We start from the raw sequence: 16,188 nt of genomic DNA on the forward strand, positions 1-16,188 counted from the left end.
TAATGTTTTGAAAATCGCGCCACAGGCTGCAAGTGGCTGTTACGTAGGTGGGACGAATTCGTCCCGCCTAGCCTAGAGAGGATAACAGCGAAAACATGCCATGCAATTGTTTGAGGACGGCGCCCCAGATCAAAATATTCTTCCACTGGCACAGGTTTCATAAATTCACAAATAGCGATTAAATATTCACTTACTTTTAAAAAATCTTCCTTTGATTTGTCATCCAAAGGCTCCCAGCTGTAACATGTAGTGTCGTTTCGTTTGATAAAATCCTTCTTTATATCCCAAAAAGTCTGTTTAGTTGGCGCCATCGATTTGAGTAATCAACTCGTTCAACATGCAGAGAAAGGAATCCAAAAATCTACCCCTAAACTTTGTTTCAGCAAGTCAAAATACTTTTCTATTTACTCCCCAGATACCCTAAAATGTAATAATATTTCTTACGGAAAGAAGTATGTTCAATAGGAGACCGATTTTAGCAGGAGCATCCTGTCTTCATGGTGCGCGCAATCACGGATTTTCAAGACTGTGTCCCTGTACTAAAACTGTTATTTCTTATTTGTTTTGGAAGTTACAAGCCTGAAACTTTGGACATAGATGGCTGACACCCTGTGGAAGCCATAGGAAGCCATCCAGGAAGCTAATTTTCAACATGACCTTTTACTTTACTTTCTAAGGGGATGGTCTCTGAAAAAAAAAAAGTTTCCGGTAAGTTTTTCTTTGAATTTTCTCCTACCATAACTATTGTGTTATATTCTCCTACATTATTTTAACATTTCCACAAACTTCAAATTGTTCTTTCCAATAGTACCAATTATATGCATATCCTGGCTTCAGGGCCTGAGCAACAGGCAGTTTACTTAGGGCACGTCATTCAGGCGGAAATTGAGAAATAAGGAGCCCTAAGAAGTTTTAAATATGCGGAGGTTCGCGCTTTCAGTTTCGCGCGAATGCTACCATCTAGCCATGGTTTCTGGTTAGTGTAGGTTTTAATAGTCACAGTGGGTACTACATCTCCTACACACTTCCTTATTAGCTCAGTCACCATATCCATGTATGTGTCTAGATTATTTTCGCAAGCTACCCGGAACATATCCCAGTCTACGTGATCAAAACAATCCTGAAGCATGGATTCCGATTGGTCAGACCAGCGTTGAATAGTACGAAGCACGGGAAACTTCCTGTTTGAATGTCTGCCTATAGGACGGGAGGAGCAAGATGGAGTCGTGGTCAGATTTGCCGAACAGAGGGCGGAGGAGGACCTTGTAAGCATTCCAGAATTTTGAATAGCAATGGTCGAGAGTCTTAGTAGCGTGAGTAGGACAGCCGATATGTTGATAGAATTTCGGCAGCCTAGTCCTCAGACTTGCTTTGTTAAAATCCCCAGCTACAATAAATGCAGCCTCAGGATATGTGGTTTCCAGTTTGCATAAAGTCCAGTGAAGTTCTTTGAGGGCCGTCGAGGTTTCGGCTTGAGGTAGGATGTAAATGACCGTGGCGATGACGGAGGATAATTTTCTTGGGAGATAATATGGTGATATGTATGTGAGGTATTCTAGGTCAGGTGAAGAACTTGATCTCCTGTATGTTCCTAGAATTACACCATGAGTCATTAATCATAAAACACACACCTCTGCCCTTCTGCTTCCTGGAGAGATATTTATTCCTGTCTGTGTGATGTAATGAGAATCCTGCTGGTTTTACCAACTCCGACAGAATATCCCGAGAGAGCTATGTTTTCGTGAAACAAAGTATGTTACAGGCCCCAATGTCTCTCTGGAAAGAAATCCTTGCTTTAAGCTCATCAACTCTCTTATCCAAAGACTGACCATTTGTGAGTAATATACTCGGAAGCTGTGGGTGGTGTTCGCACCTCATAAGTCGAACCAACAGGCCGCCTCGAGAGCCTCTCCTCCGATGGTGATGTTTTGGGTCGGCCTCTGGAATAAGTTCAATTACTCTGGGGAGAGTGAACAAAGGCTCTGCTCCAGGGAAGTCGTATTCCTGGTCGTAATACTGGTAGCTCTGGTGAGTTATCATTGCTCTAATATCCAGTAGTTCTACCCGGCTGTATGTATTAACACACAACCTTTCCTGAGCTGATCATGTAAAAAATTGTATATAAAAAAAACAAAATACGCAATACCCTGCCTGCATGTACATATCTACCTCAAATACCTTATTATTATCTATCCTGATGTCTAGACACTTTACCCTGCCTGCATGTACATATCTACCTCAAATACCTTATTATTATCTATCCTGATGTCTAGACACTTTACCCTGCCTGCGTGTACATATCTACTTCAAATACCTTATTATTATCTATCCTGATGCCTAGTCACTTTACCTGCCTGCATGTACATATCTACCTCAAATACCTTATTATTATCTATCCTGATGCCTAGTCACTTTACCCAGCCTTCATGTACATATCTACCTCAAATACCTTATTATTATCTATCCTGATGCCTAGTCACTTTACCCTGCCTTCATGTACATACCAACCTCGGGTACCTCATACCTCTGCACATTGATCCCTGTATATAGCTCCACTCTTGTGTATTTTATTGCTCATGTTATTTTCTATTTTATATATTATTATTTGTTTTTAACTCTGCATTGTAGGGAAAGGTTCAGAAGCAAGCATTTCAATGTAAAGTCTACACCAGTTGAAACAAACATTTTTATCGTGCAAGGATCTTTGTCAGGTTATTTCTCGGTAGTGTGTGTAGGGGCCACTTACCTCTAAGCCCTTCAGTGAGGGCCCCATCAGCACCACAGGCCGCATGGTAGGAACCACGTCATAGGCTGCCACCTGCTCCCCCTACAGTAATCACAACACATTAAACAGGAAGTAACCAATCAGATACAGGAAGAGGAAACCAATGCAGCTGCAGAATTGGCCCAATGCATCACAGAGATGAAAACTTATGAGTTTAAAACATAGTATTTTAATGAAGTACAACATTTGTTTTGCACAATGTTATATGCTGGCAATGTTTGTAATTGAGAATGTTGTCAAGCACAGTATATATTAAAACAATTAACTATGTTTTATGTAGACATTGTTCTGAAGCCGAAAAATAAAGGTAATTCAGGAGCACCACAATGCCTACTTCACCCAATGCTCTACCAAGGGTTTCCAGCACACATCTTTTACCTACTACAGTAGCTAATGTAAGTCAATCTATTGTGCTACAAACAATGTGTAAGATGGTTACTTAGGTTTTCAAACCTTCTCAAACAGCCTAATTCATACTCTTATAGGAGGAGCTCCCACAAGAATGAATTTGTACAAAAACAAGTAGTGATGCAGTCAATCTCTCCTTTAATTTGAGCCAGAAGAGATTGACATGCATGAGACAGCCTGTAGGGAGGAGGTAAGAGACCTGGAAGTGTGGTGCCAGGACAACAACCTCTACCTCAATTTGATCAAGACAAAGGAGATAATTGTGGACTACAGGAAAAGGAGGGCCGAGCATGCCCCCATTCTCATCAACAGGACTGTAGTGGAGCAGGTTGAGAGCTTCAAGTGCCTTGGTGTCCACATCACCAACAAACTAACATGGTCCAAACACACCAGGACAGTCGTGAAGAGGGCACAATAATGCCTATTCCCCCTCAGGAGACTGAAAAGATTGGGCATGGGTCCCCAGATCGTCAAAAAGTCCTACAGCTGCACCATCGAGAGCATCCTGACTGGTTGCATCACCGCCTGGTATGGCAACTGCTTGGCCCCTGACCGCAAGGCGCTACAGAGGGTAATGCGTATGGCCCAGTACATCACTGCGGCCAAGCTTACTGACTATTCAGAACCTCTATACCAGGCAGTGTCAGAGGAAGACCCTAAAGATTGTCAAAGGCTCCAGCCACCCTAGAAATAGACTGTTCTCCCATTCCTCTCAAACATTTTAGAAAAATCTGTTGCGCAGCAACTCACTGCCTTCCTGAAGACAAACAATGTGTACGAAATGCTTCAGTCTGATTTTAGACCCCATCATAATACTGAGACTGCACTTGTGAAGGTGGTAAATTACCTTTTAATGACGTCAGACCGAGGCTCAGCAACTGTCCTCATGCTCCTAGACCTTAGTGCTGCTTTTGATAGCATCAATCACCACATTCTTTTGGAGAGATTGGAAACCCAAATTGGTCTACACGGACAAGTTCTGGCCTGGTTTAGATCTTATCTGTCGGAAAGATATCAGTTTGTCAATTGTAAATTTCAGTGTTCTTCAAGGTTCCGTTTTAGGACCACTATTGTTTTCACTATATATTTTACCTCTTGGGGATGTCATTCGAAAACATAATGTTAACTTTCACTGCTATGCGGATGACACACAGCTGTACATTTCAATGAAACATGGTGAAGCCCCAAAATTGCCCTCGCTTGAAGCCTGTGTTTCAGACATAAGGAAGCGGACTGCTGCAAACTTTCTACTTTTAAACTCGGACAAAACAGAGATGCTTGTTCTAGGTCCCAAGAAACAAAGAGATCTTCTGTTGAATCTGACAATTATTCTTGATGGTTGTACAGTCGTCTCAAATAAAATTGTGAAGGACCTCGGTGTTACTCTGGACCCTGATCTCTCTTTTGACGAACATATCAAGATTGTTTCAAGGACAGCTTTTTTCCATCTGCGTAACATTGCAAAGAACAGAAATGTTCTGTCCAAAATTGATGCAGAAAAATGTATCCATGCTTTTGTTACTTCGAGGTTAGACTACTGCAATGCTCTACTTTCCGGCTACCCGGATAAAGCACTAAATCAACTTCAGTTAGTGCTAAATACGGCTGCTAGAATCCTGACTAGAACAAAAAATGTTGATCATATTACTCCAGTGCTAGCATCCCTACACTGGCTTTCTGTTAAGGCAAGGGCTGATTTCAAGGTTTTACTGCTAACCTATAAAGCATTACATGGGCTTGCTCCTACCTATCTTTCCGATTTGGTCCTGCCGTACATACCTACACGTATGCTACAGTCACAAGACACAGGCCTCCTAATTGTCCCTAGAATTTCTAAGCAAACAGCTGGAGACAGGGCTTTCTCCTATAGAGCACCATTTTTATGGAATGGTCTGCCTACCCATGTGAGAGACGCAGACTCGGTCTCAACCTTTAAGTCTTTACTGAAGACTCATCTCTTCAGTAGGTCCTATGATTAAGTGTAGTCTGGCCCAGGAGTGTGAAGGGGAATGGAAAGGCTGGAGCAACGAACCGCCCTTGCTGTCTCTGCCTGGCCGGTTCCCCTCTTTCCACTGGGATTCTCTGCCTCTAACCCTATTACAGGGGCCGAGTCACTGGCTTACTGGTGCTCTTCCATGCCGTCCCTAGGAGGGGTGCGTCACTTGAGTGGGTTGAGTCACTGACGTGGTCTTCCTGTCTGGGTTGGCGCAACCCCTTGGGTTGTGCCGTGGCGGAGGTCTTTGTGGGCTATACTCGGCCTTGTCTCAGGATGGTAAGTTGGTGGTTGAAGATATCCCTCTAGTGGTGTGGTGGCTGTGCTTTGGCAAAGTGGGTGGGGTTATGTTCTGCCTGTCCGGGGGTATCATTGGATGGGGCCACAGTGTCTCCTGACCCCTCCTGTCTCAGCCTCCAGTATTTATGCTGCAGTAGTTTATGTGTCGGGGGGCTAGGGTCAGTCTGTTATATCTGGAGTATTTCTCCAGTGTCCTGTGTGAATTTAAGTATGCTCTCTCTAATTCTCTCTTTCTCTCTTTCTTTCTCTCTCTCGGGGGACCTGAGCCCTAGGACCATGCCTCAGGACTACCTGGCATGATGACTCCTTGCTGTCCCCAGTCCACCTGGCCGTGCTGCTGCTCCAGTTTCAACTGTTCTGCCTGCGGCTATGGAACCCTGACCAGTTCACCGGATGTGCTACCTGTCCCAGACCTGCTGTTTTCAACTCTCTAGAGACAGCAGGAGCGGTAGAGATACTCTCAAGTGATTGGCTATGAAAAGCCAACTGACATTTTACTCCTGAGGTGCTGACCTGTTGCACCCACGACAACTACTGTGATTATTGTTATTTGAACATGCTGGTCATTTATGAACATTTGAACATCTTGGCCATGTTCTGTTATAATCTCCACCCGGCACAGCCAGAAGAGGACTGGCCACCCCTCATAGCCTGGTTATTTTTTGCCTGGTTATTTTTTTTAAACGCCTTCCTCACCATCTTAGGAACAGATATAGCCCTTGGATCTCTCCAGACCTGACTGCCCTTAACCAACACAAAAATATCCTGTGGCGTTCTGCATTAGCATCGAACAGCCCCCGTGATATGCAACTTTTCAGGGAAGTTAGAAACCGATACACACAGGCAGTTAGAAAAGCCAAGGCTAGCTTTTTCAAGCATAAATTTGCTTCCTGCAACACAAACTCTAAAAAGTTCTGGGACATTGTAAAGTCCATGGAGAATAAAAACACCTCCTCCCAGCTGCCCACTGCACTGAGGCTAGGAAACTCTGTCAACACCGATAAGCTCACTATAATTGAGAATTTCAATAAGCATTTTTCTACGGCTGGCCATGCTTTCCACCTGGCTACCCCTACTGCATTCAACAGCACTGCACACCCCACAGCTACTCGCCCAAGCCTTCCCCATTTCTCCTTCTCCCAAATCCATTCAGCTGATGTTCTGAAAGAGCTGCAATATCTGGACCCCTACAAATCAGCCGGGCTAGACAATCTGGACCCTTTCTTTTTAAAATTATCTGCCGAAATTATTGCAACCCCTATTACTAGCCTGTTCAACCTCTCCTTCGTTTCATCTGAGATTCCCATAGATTGGAAAGCAGCTGCTGTCATCCCCCTCTTCAAAGGAGGGGACACTCTTGACCCAAATTGCTACAGACCTATATCCATCCTACCCTGCCTCTCTAAAGTCTTCGAAAGCCAAGTCAACAAACAGATTACCGACCATTTCGAATCCCACCGCACCTTCTCCGCTATGCAATCTGGTTTCAGAGCTGGTCATGGGTGCACCTCAGCCACGCTCAAGGTCCTAAACGACAACGTAACCGCCATCGATAAGAAACAATACTGTGCTGCCGTATTCATTGACCTGGCCAAAGCTTTTGACTCTGTTAATAACCTCTTACATCTAGACGTTCCGCTAGCGGATCACCTGCTCCAATAGCCAATGATGGGCGTGGCGCGAATTTCAAATTCCTCAAAAATACAAAAACTTCAATTTTTCAAACATATGACTATTTTACACCATTTTAAAGACAAGACTCTCTTTTCTCTGTATACATCAATGATGTCGCTCTTGCTGCTGGTGAGTCTCTTTGGACACTGTGTTAACAACCCTCCAGACGAGCTTCAATGCCATACAACTCTCCTTCCGTGGCCTCCAACTGCTCCTAAATACAAGTAAAACTAAATGCATGCTCTTCAACCAATCGCTGCCTGCACCTGCCCGCCTGTCCAGCATCACTTCTCTGGACGGTTCTGACTTAGAATATGTGGACAACTACAAATACCTAGGTGTCTGGTTAGACTGTAAACTCTCCTTCCAGACTCACATCAAACATCTCCAATCCAAAGTTAAATCTAGAATTGGCTTCCTATTTCGCAACAAAGCATCCTTCAGTCATGCTGCCAAACATACCCTCGTAAAACTGACCATCCTACCAATCCTCGACTTCGGCGATGTCACTTACAAAATAGCCTCCAATACCCTACTCAACAAGCTGGGTGCAGTCTATCACAGTGCCATCCGTTTTGTCACCAAAGCCCCATATATTACCCACCACTGCGACCTGTACGCTCTCGTTGGCTGGCCTTCGCTTCATAATCGTCACCAAACCCACTGGCTCCAGGTCATCTACGAGACCCTGCTAGGTAAAGTCCCCCCTTATCTCAGCTCGCTGGTCACCATAGCAGCACCCACCTGTAGCATGCGCTCCAGCAGATATATCTCTCTGGTCACCCCCAAAGCCAATTCCTCCTTTGGCCGTCTCTCCTTCCAGTTCTCTGCTGCCAATGACTGGAATGACCTACAAAAATCTCTGAAACTGGAAACACTTATCTCCCTCACTAGCTTTAATTACCAGCTGTCAGAGCAGCTCACAGATCACTGCACCTGTACATAGCTCATCTATAATTTAGCCCAAGCAACTACCTCTTCCCCTACTGTATTTATTTATTTTATTTATTTTGCTCCTTTGTACCCCATTATTTCTATTTCTACTTTGCACTTTCCTCTACTGCAAATCTACCATTCCAATGTTTTACTTGCTATATTGTATTTACTCTGCCACCGTGGCCTTTTTTGCCTTTACCTCCCCCTTATCTCACCTCATTTGCTCACATTGTATATAGTCTTATTTTTCTACTATATTATTGATTGTATGTTGTTTTACTCCATGTGTAACTCTGTGTTGTTGTATGTTGTCGAAATGCTTTCCTTTATCTTGGCCAGGTCGCAATTGTAAATGAGAACTTGTTCTCAACTTGCCTACCTGGTTAAATAAAGGACTTGTTCTCAACTAGCCCAGCTGGTTCAACAAAGGTGAAATAAATAAAAATAAAATAAATACAAATAGCCTGGTTCCTCTCTAGGTTTCTTCCTAGGTTCTGGCCTTTCTAGGGAGTTTTTCCTAGCCACCCCTCATAGCCTGGTTCCTCTCTAGGTTTCTTCCTAGGTTTTGACCTTTCTAGGGAGTTTTTCCTAGCCACCGTGCTTCTACACCTGCATTGCTTGCTGTTTGGGGTTTTAGGCTGGGTTTCTGTAGAGCACTTTGAGATATCAGCTGATGTAAGAAGGGATATATAAATACATTTGATTTGATTTGATTCTCTCTGCTACCACACGGCAAGCTGTACCAGAGCGCCAAGTCTAGCTCCAAAAGTCTTCTTAACAGCTTTTACCCCTGTCATGACTTCGCCCAGTTGGGTGACACATCAGCCAACTCTCTTTTCCCTGATTGGCAGGCTGGCTTCCACCACCTTTTGTTTGTTAGTCTGTTTTCACCATACAACACTGTCTCTCTTCCCTGACTGGCAGGCTGACTTCCTCCACCTTTTGGTTGTTGGTCTGTTTCCACCAGACAACACTGTCTCTCTTCCCTGACTGGCAGGCTGGCTTCCTCCACCTTTTGGTTGTTGGTCTGTTTCCACCAGACAACACTGTCTCTCTTCCCTGACTGGCAGGCTGGCTTCCTCCACCTTTTGGTTGTTGGTCTGTTTCCACCAGACAACACTCTCTCTCTTCCCTGACTGGCAGGCTGGCTTCCTCCACCTATTGGTTGTTGGTCTGTTTCCACCAGACAACACTGTCTCTCTTCTCTGATTGGCAGGCTGGCTTCCTCCACCTTTTGGTTGTTGGTCTGTTTCCACCAGACAAGACTGTCTCTCTTCCCTGATTGGCAGGCTGACTTCCTCCACCTTTTGGTTGTTGGTCTGTTTCCACCAGACTACACTGTCTCTCTTCCCTGATTGGCAGGCTGACTTCCTCCACCTTTTGGTTGTTGGTCTGTTTCCACCAGACTACACTCTCTCCACTCATCTACACACTGCACTGCATACACTACTGATCATATAGACGTCCACAGCTTATTAAGTTACATCTTTGTATTTATTATTATTTTGTTAATACATGTATTCCTTATTACATTTACGTCATGTGTTGACTCCCTTTGTTGTTACGATCTACGAGCCAGGTCCTAACACATGTCACAACTTCACAGCAGAGGCATTTAAATGTTTATTTTTTTTTATTTTTATCAAAATGCATTTTTTGGCAGAAATGCCTTCTGGAACGTCTGAACTTTCATGTGCCTTAATAACAAAGTTGTATGGCATCTGTAAATACCAATACATTTGTTAAATTATGAGCCTAGTTGGTTGAGCCACGGAAAAATACAGGAACCTTCCCGCTAGCCATGATTGGCTGAGATAATGAATGGGCTGGACATGCCGAGAGATGAGTTCGGATTGGTCTGCCATGTATTACCTTCTGTCTATAACATGTGCTGCTCTGACTCTGAATCAGACAATGAGGAAATCCATGATTTACATTTGACATTTTAGTCATTTAGCAGACGCTCTTCTCTTTAAATGACTAAAATGTAAATGACTATGATGGGGAAGAAACGGCAAACATGGAAGAAGTTTACAGAGTTTTAAAATCCATGGAACTCCTGGTGGAAGCAGAGTATGATAAGGATATTAATACAATTCTGAAGTTTGATTGCAAATGGAGAGGGAGTTGAAACGAGAACACAGTAGGCTGTTGTATAAAACACCTGTCTGCAGCTGACATCTTCAAACTAAGGGCAACCATGACAGAGAGAGAGAGAGAGATCTGATAATTATTATGGCCTTGCACATGGTCAGTGTGAACCAGAGGGACTTGACACAACAACGGGCCAAGCATGCTGTACAAACAAAACGGAAACAACACAGGACGTCTAATTTAATGAAATGGGTTGCAGTCTGCTGTGATTATCCATGTATACGGGTAAGAGTCTAGTGACAGTTTCAGATATTATACATTTCTAGTTTTGTCAAAGTTGTTTTTATTGCAAGTTAAAGCTAACGTTAGCTGGCTGGCTTGCGAGCTAACATTACGTGTATGATCTGTGTAGTAATATTATCCCAGAAAGCCATTGCATTGCTAGTTATAGCCTAATGTCAGCTAGCTAACGAACATTGAACCTGGTTGTTTAGCATTATCTAGCTATAACAATCAGTTTGTATTTGTCACGTCCTGACCCTAGTAAGATGTCATTTTCTATAGTAGAGTAGGTCAGGGCGTGACAGGGGGGTGTTTTGGGTTTATCTATTGTTTCTACTTCTATGTTTTAGTTTTAGTTTTTCTATTTCTATGTTGGGATTGTTTGGGTTGATCTCTAATTGGAGGCAGCTGATCCTCGTTGCCTCTGATTGGAGATCATATTTAAGTATGGGTTTTTCTTCCTGGGTTTTGTGGGTAGTTGTTTTCTGTTTAGTGTATTTCACCGAACTGTTTTTGGTCTTTTGTTTTATTCAAGTATATTCATTAAAAGTAATTATGAGCACTATACACGCTGTGCCTTGGTCCCCTTTAGACGACCCACGTTACAGTACTGCTAGTATTCTATGGGTTGGAATTATGGTTAATTGTTTAGCTAGCTACATATCTAAACAAAAGACTCCACCTCGCCAGATGATTACATGACCCATCAAGTTAGCCAGGTTTGTCTGACGGTGATTACGGCTATCTATTGTATAATAATGATAATAATGACAAAATATTTCTATCTGGAATTTGTTTTCAGCATCAGTAGAACACGCTTGACTCTCCTCCACCAGTCATACAAGGAGAATGGTCTAATGCCTCCCATCAAAAAGACCTGTAGAACACACCTGTAGAACACACCTGTAGAACACACCTGTAGAACACACCTGTAGAACACACCTGTCTCTCCTCCACCAGTCATACAAGGAGAATGGTCTAATGCCTCCCATCAAAAAGACCTGTAGAACACACCTGTAGAACACACCTGTAGAACACACCTGTCTCTCCTCCACCAGTCATACAAGGAGAATGGTCTAATGCCTCCCATCAAAAAGGAAGCCGGCCCAAGCAAGCACAGGTTACACCTGAAGCATGAGGACTTGCAGCGAGTGGTGAACTTCATCAACAACTATGCAGAGGATAATGCAAAAAGCTGCTGCCATGTAATGTTAAAAAAGCAGTGGTGTGGCGTCTCTACATGCAATCGATGACAACACTTGGTATGTAAAGCATAAACAACACATACGTAGATAATTAAACTTACCTCCAACATGATTGGCACTACTTTTAGTGATCTCACATAATTTCTGTATTTTCCAGAGGTACGTGAAGTTGGGGTGTTTCCTTCAGGAATCTGTGGAAGAAATTGCTGCCCCTCATCTCAAGCACTAAGCCCAGGACAGACCTGTGCTGGCAGTGCCAGAGGAACAACTATCAGGTCTTCAGATCTTGTAGTGGTCTGGGTGTAGCTGGTGCGGAGGAGTCAGGCGCAGGACAGCGGAGATGAGTAACACAAGTAACTTTACTCAAATATTCCAATAACATGTCTTAATACCGAGCCCACAATAACGGACCGAACATACATAAAACAATCACGCACAAAAACCATGAGGAAAACAGAGGGTTAAATAATGAACATGTAATTGGGGAATTGAAACCAGGCGTGTAAAACAAAGACAAAACAAATGGAAAATGAAAAGTGGATCGGCGATGGCTAGAAGGCCGGTGACGTCGACCGCCGAACGCCGCCCGAACAAGGAGAGGGACCGACTTCGGCAGAAGTAGTGACAGATCTGTCAGAAGCTGTTAAGTCAGCCAAGCTGAAGAAGCAGTACCTGCATCTCCTGCTGGTTCAGAGTGAGGGTTAGGTGTAGTATTGTGGCGATCTGTCTACCAGAAGATGGTTGTTGACTGCAAGACCACCTGTCAAGACCTGCAGTTTTCTCTGGGGGGGAACTACTGAACCAGCAAGGACAGACATCAGGATGCATTACAGCTTTGATTTTGCTCAACATTTCCTCCTTTATACAGAGTGAACACTTTGTCTGAGATTTCTGGTGTTGTGAAGGACAGCACAATGACAGGGGTAATATCCTACAGCCGGTTGGACTGGAGGATGGTACGGTGCTGGTGGAAAGCTACGGCTAGCAACACCTCCTGACTCCATACTTCAGGCCGCTGCCACAGATCAAGCAGTACCAGCACTTCAGGTGAATATCATTTTCATGCATTGTATGAGGTTATTCTTGTTTTCTGAACTTAGGAGGTCAATTGATGTTATGCAAGGTTGTAATGTCTTCTCAATGTATTTGTCTATTTTCCTGTTTTACAGCTTTGATGCTCTGGAGCCTGATGTTGTCTCCAAGCAGCGTTCGGACTCAGTCAGGACCAGGTTTCAGCTGCTGCGCAATGCTGACATCCTTCCTCCCATAGATGGTCTGCCTGTACAAGCACCACCTGGACTGGACACAACTAGACAAACTGATCTTTTTGAGAAGATCAGGGAGTTTTGAGACAACTGTAGTTTATAACATTCCATTTTGTAGCTCTGAGTCTCTACTTTTTTGCAATTAAAAAAAATATATATAATTTGCTACATAAGACCGAATCAAGGCGGTGAGTCACATTTATCTTTCTAAATTAAATCAACCTCTTCCCCCTCATTCAGTTAGGCCTATTTTAAATTCAATTGTGTAATTAGGTGCCCAATTATTGCCCATTTGTCATTCATTCAGTGGGGAGAAGCATTAGCGCCTGGCTGGGTACCAACTGTCACGGTTGTCGTAGGATGAAGACCAAAATGCAGCGGGAACGTGAATGCTCATTTTAATAAGTCAAAACAAAACACGAAAATTATGAACAGACAACAAAACAGTCTTGTCAGGGGCGCATGCGTGCACACACACACACACACACACACACACACACACACACACACACACACACACACACACACACACACACACACACACACACACACACACACACACACAAATACCCTCTGCCACGTCCTGACCAAACTATAATAACAAAATAGACCCCTATACTGGTCAGGACCCCTATACTGGTCTCCCCACCTATAGAGCTGCGCCACTGCAATGGCCGTGCAATGCATGACAGAGTCGTTAGTTTGGCACTGTTGATCAGCACACATTTGGATAGAAATGTCAAGATAGGAGGGGAATTTAGTATGCATGTAAGCATTAGCACACTGCACTCAGCGCTGTTTACGTCAGCAGTTGGAGTCTGAATGTGAAATGTGCATCCAGTGTGTGGTTCTCGGTAAGGGACTGACAGCTCATGACGAGAAGCAGGGAGTGTGTTATGTACTTCCAAACAAGGTGATTTTCACATTGAGCTTTAACCAAAGCCAACCATTATTACGCTGACAGGCATGAAAATAACACTAACATACAAACACACTTACCGACTTCTTTTGAGCTTGTGCAACTGCGGAAAGAAAGAAGACAGAAATGAAAACATGCATTCCATCATGCTCATGCTATACTACACCTAACAGCCACAATACTACACCCTCCCCTAACAGCCACAATACTACACCCTCCCCTAACAGCCACAATACTACACCCTCCCCTAACAGCCACAATACTACACCCTCCCCTAACAGCCACAATACTACACCTAACGCTAACAGCCACAATACTACACCCTCCCCTAACAGCCACAATACTACACCCTCCCCTAACAGCCACAATACTACACCCTCCCCTAACAGCCACAATACTACACCTAACCCTAACAGCCACAATACTACACCTAACCTAACCATTAGAAACAATAATACACATTTCAATGAAATATACTTCCAGTAACAATTCACGTTTCAATTAATAAAAGCAGAAGAAATACAATAATGCAGCCATCAATGAATTAAAACACTAAAAGTAAATAAAACCTCACCAGTTGAAGGAGGAGTGTACTTTTTATTCGCGTCTTGAGAAACTGCTGCTTTACTGAAAGAAGAAAAGTGAGGAACTCATCTTAGTCATCGTAGTCATTTCTATTACAGCAGCAGCAGCAGTATTTTAAGTAATACTAGTAGGAGTAATAGTAGTAATAATGGTAGTAGTAAAGGTAGTAGTAGTGGTATATGAAATAGTAGTAATAATGGTAGTAGTAAAGTTGGTAGTAGTGGCATATGTAACAGTAGTAATAAGATCAGGAGTAATAGTAGCAATAATGATAGAAGTAATAGAAGTAGTAGTAGTAGTAGTAGTATAAATAATGGTAGTGGTGGTAGTAGTAATAATGGTGGTAGTAATAGTAGTAAAACTGGTAGTAGTAATAGTAGTAATGATGGTAGTAGTAATAGCATTAATGCTGGTAGTAGTAATAGTACTACAAATTGTAGTAGTAATAGTACTAATACTGGTGGTAGTAGTAGTAGTAGAAATAATGGTAGTAGTAATAATAATGGTAGTAGGAATAGTAGTATTAATGGTAGTAGTCATAGTAGTAATACTGGTAGAAGTAGTAGTAGTAATAATTTTAGGAGTAATAGTAGTACTAGTAGTAATAGTGGTAGTGGTGATAGTAGTAATAGGAGTAGTAGTAACAGTAGTAGTAGAGATATTAGTAGTGATGGTAGTAGTAATAATAGTAACAGTAGTAGTAGAGATATTAGTAGTGATGGTAGTAGTAATAATAGTAACAGTAGTAGTAGTAGTAGTAGTAGTAGTAGTAGTAATAACAGTAGTAGTAGAGATATTAGTAGTGATGGTAGTAGTAATAATAGTAACAGTAGCAATAGTAATAATAGTGGTGATAGTAGAAGTAGCAGTAATAGTAGTAGTAGTAGTAGTAGTAATAGCAGTAGTAGTAGTAGCAGTAGTAGTAGTAGTAGTAGTAGTAGTAGTAGTAATAACAGTAGTAGTTGTAATAGCATTAATAATAGTAGTAGTGATTGCAGTAGTGATAGTAGTAGTAGTAATAATAACAGTAGTAGTAGTAATAGCATTACTAATAGTAGTAGTGATTGTAGTTGTGATAGTAGTAGTAGTAGTAATAATAATAGTAACAGTAGTAGTAGTAGCAGCGCAGTAGTAGAGGAGATGTGTGTCCATCATCACACAATAGACATCATCAAACCATGCAACAGAAAAGTGCACCATATACACTTGGTTTGTTGTTTTTATGAAATAGTTTTCATTAAATCGTTTTTAATCATAGCTAAAGTATTGCTACGGTTTCCTCGACGCAGTCAGCCGTCATGGCTGGGACCGCAAGTTTGTGTCCCGAATTCCTGTTAAGTAGCAGTTAGCTGCTAGCCATCATGAAAACGGAACAGGCTAATGCTAGCAGTGCTAGCCAACCTGTGTTTTTATCCACAGCTGGGCATAAATGCTTCTGGTGTGAAATGATTTCCACAGAGTCACAAGTTGAAGATAAGTGCTGCCCTATATGCACCACATCAAGCAGATAAGGGAAAAGATCCTCCAGCTGTTAGCTCGGCTGCTTTCTAAGTACACCAATCTTGCTGTAACCCAGGCAAACTGAATCTCAGTTTTAAATGCCTCCTATAGCAAAGCTGTCTGAGCAGGGCAGTGTTGATCTGTACCAATCCAACAGACAGATGTTCAGCTCCGTGGTCCACGGGAGACTGGACACTCACAAGGCGTAGGAGATCGGGGCAGTCTGGCCACCTTTCATCTAT

General features: G+C 42.8%; 1 protein-coding gene across 1 annotated transcript in view; it reads right to left on the bottom strand.

Annotated features, from left to right (window-relative positions):
* cacnb2b (calcium channel, voltage-dependent, beta 2b) overlaps positions 1 to 16,188 on the bottom strand; it is an 87,392-nt gene that overhangs the window by 50,982 nt on the left and 20,222 nt on the right. Inside the window, exons 5-7 of the mRNA XM_045714329.1 lie at positions 14,436 to 14,488; positions 13,942 to 13,964; positions 2,747 to 2,827 (exon numbers count right to left, since the gene is read on the bottom strand). Coding sequence (XP_045570285.1) covers positions 2,747 to 2,827; positions 13,942 to 13,964; positions 14,436 to 14,488 — 157 coding nt within the window. The remainder of the gene's footprint in view (positions 1 to 2,746; positions 2,828 to 13,941; positions 13,965 to 14,435; positions 14,489 to 16,188) is intronic.

The sequence above is a fragment of the Salmo salar genome, chromosome ssa03, assembly GCF_905237065.1.
Source record: "Salmo salar chromosome ssa03, Ssal_v3.1, whole genome shotgun sequence".
Classification (NCBI taxonomy): Eukaryota; Metazoa; Chordata; class Actinopteri; order Salmoniformes; family Salmonidae; genus Salmo; species Salmo salar.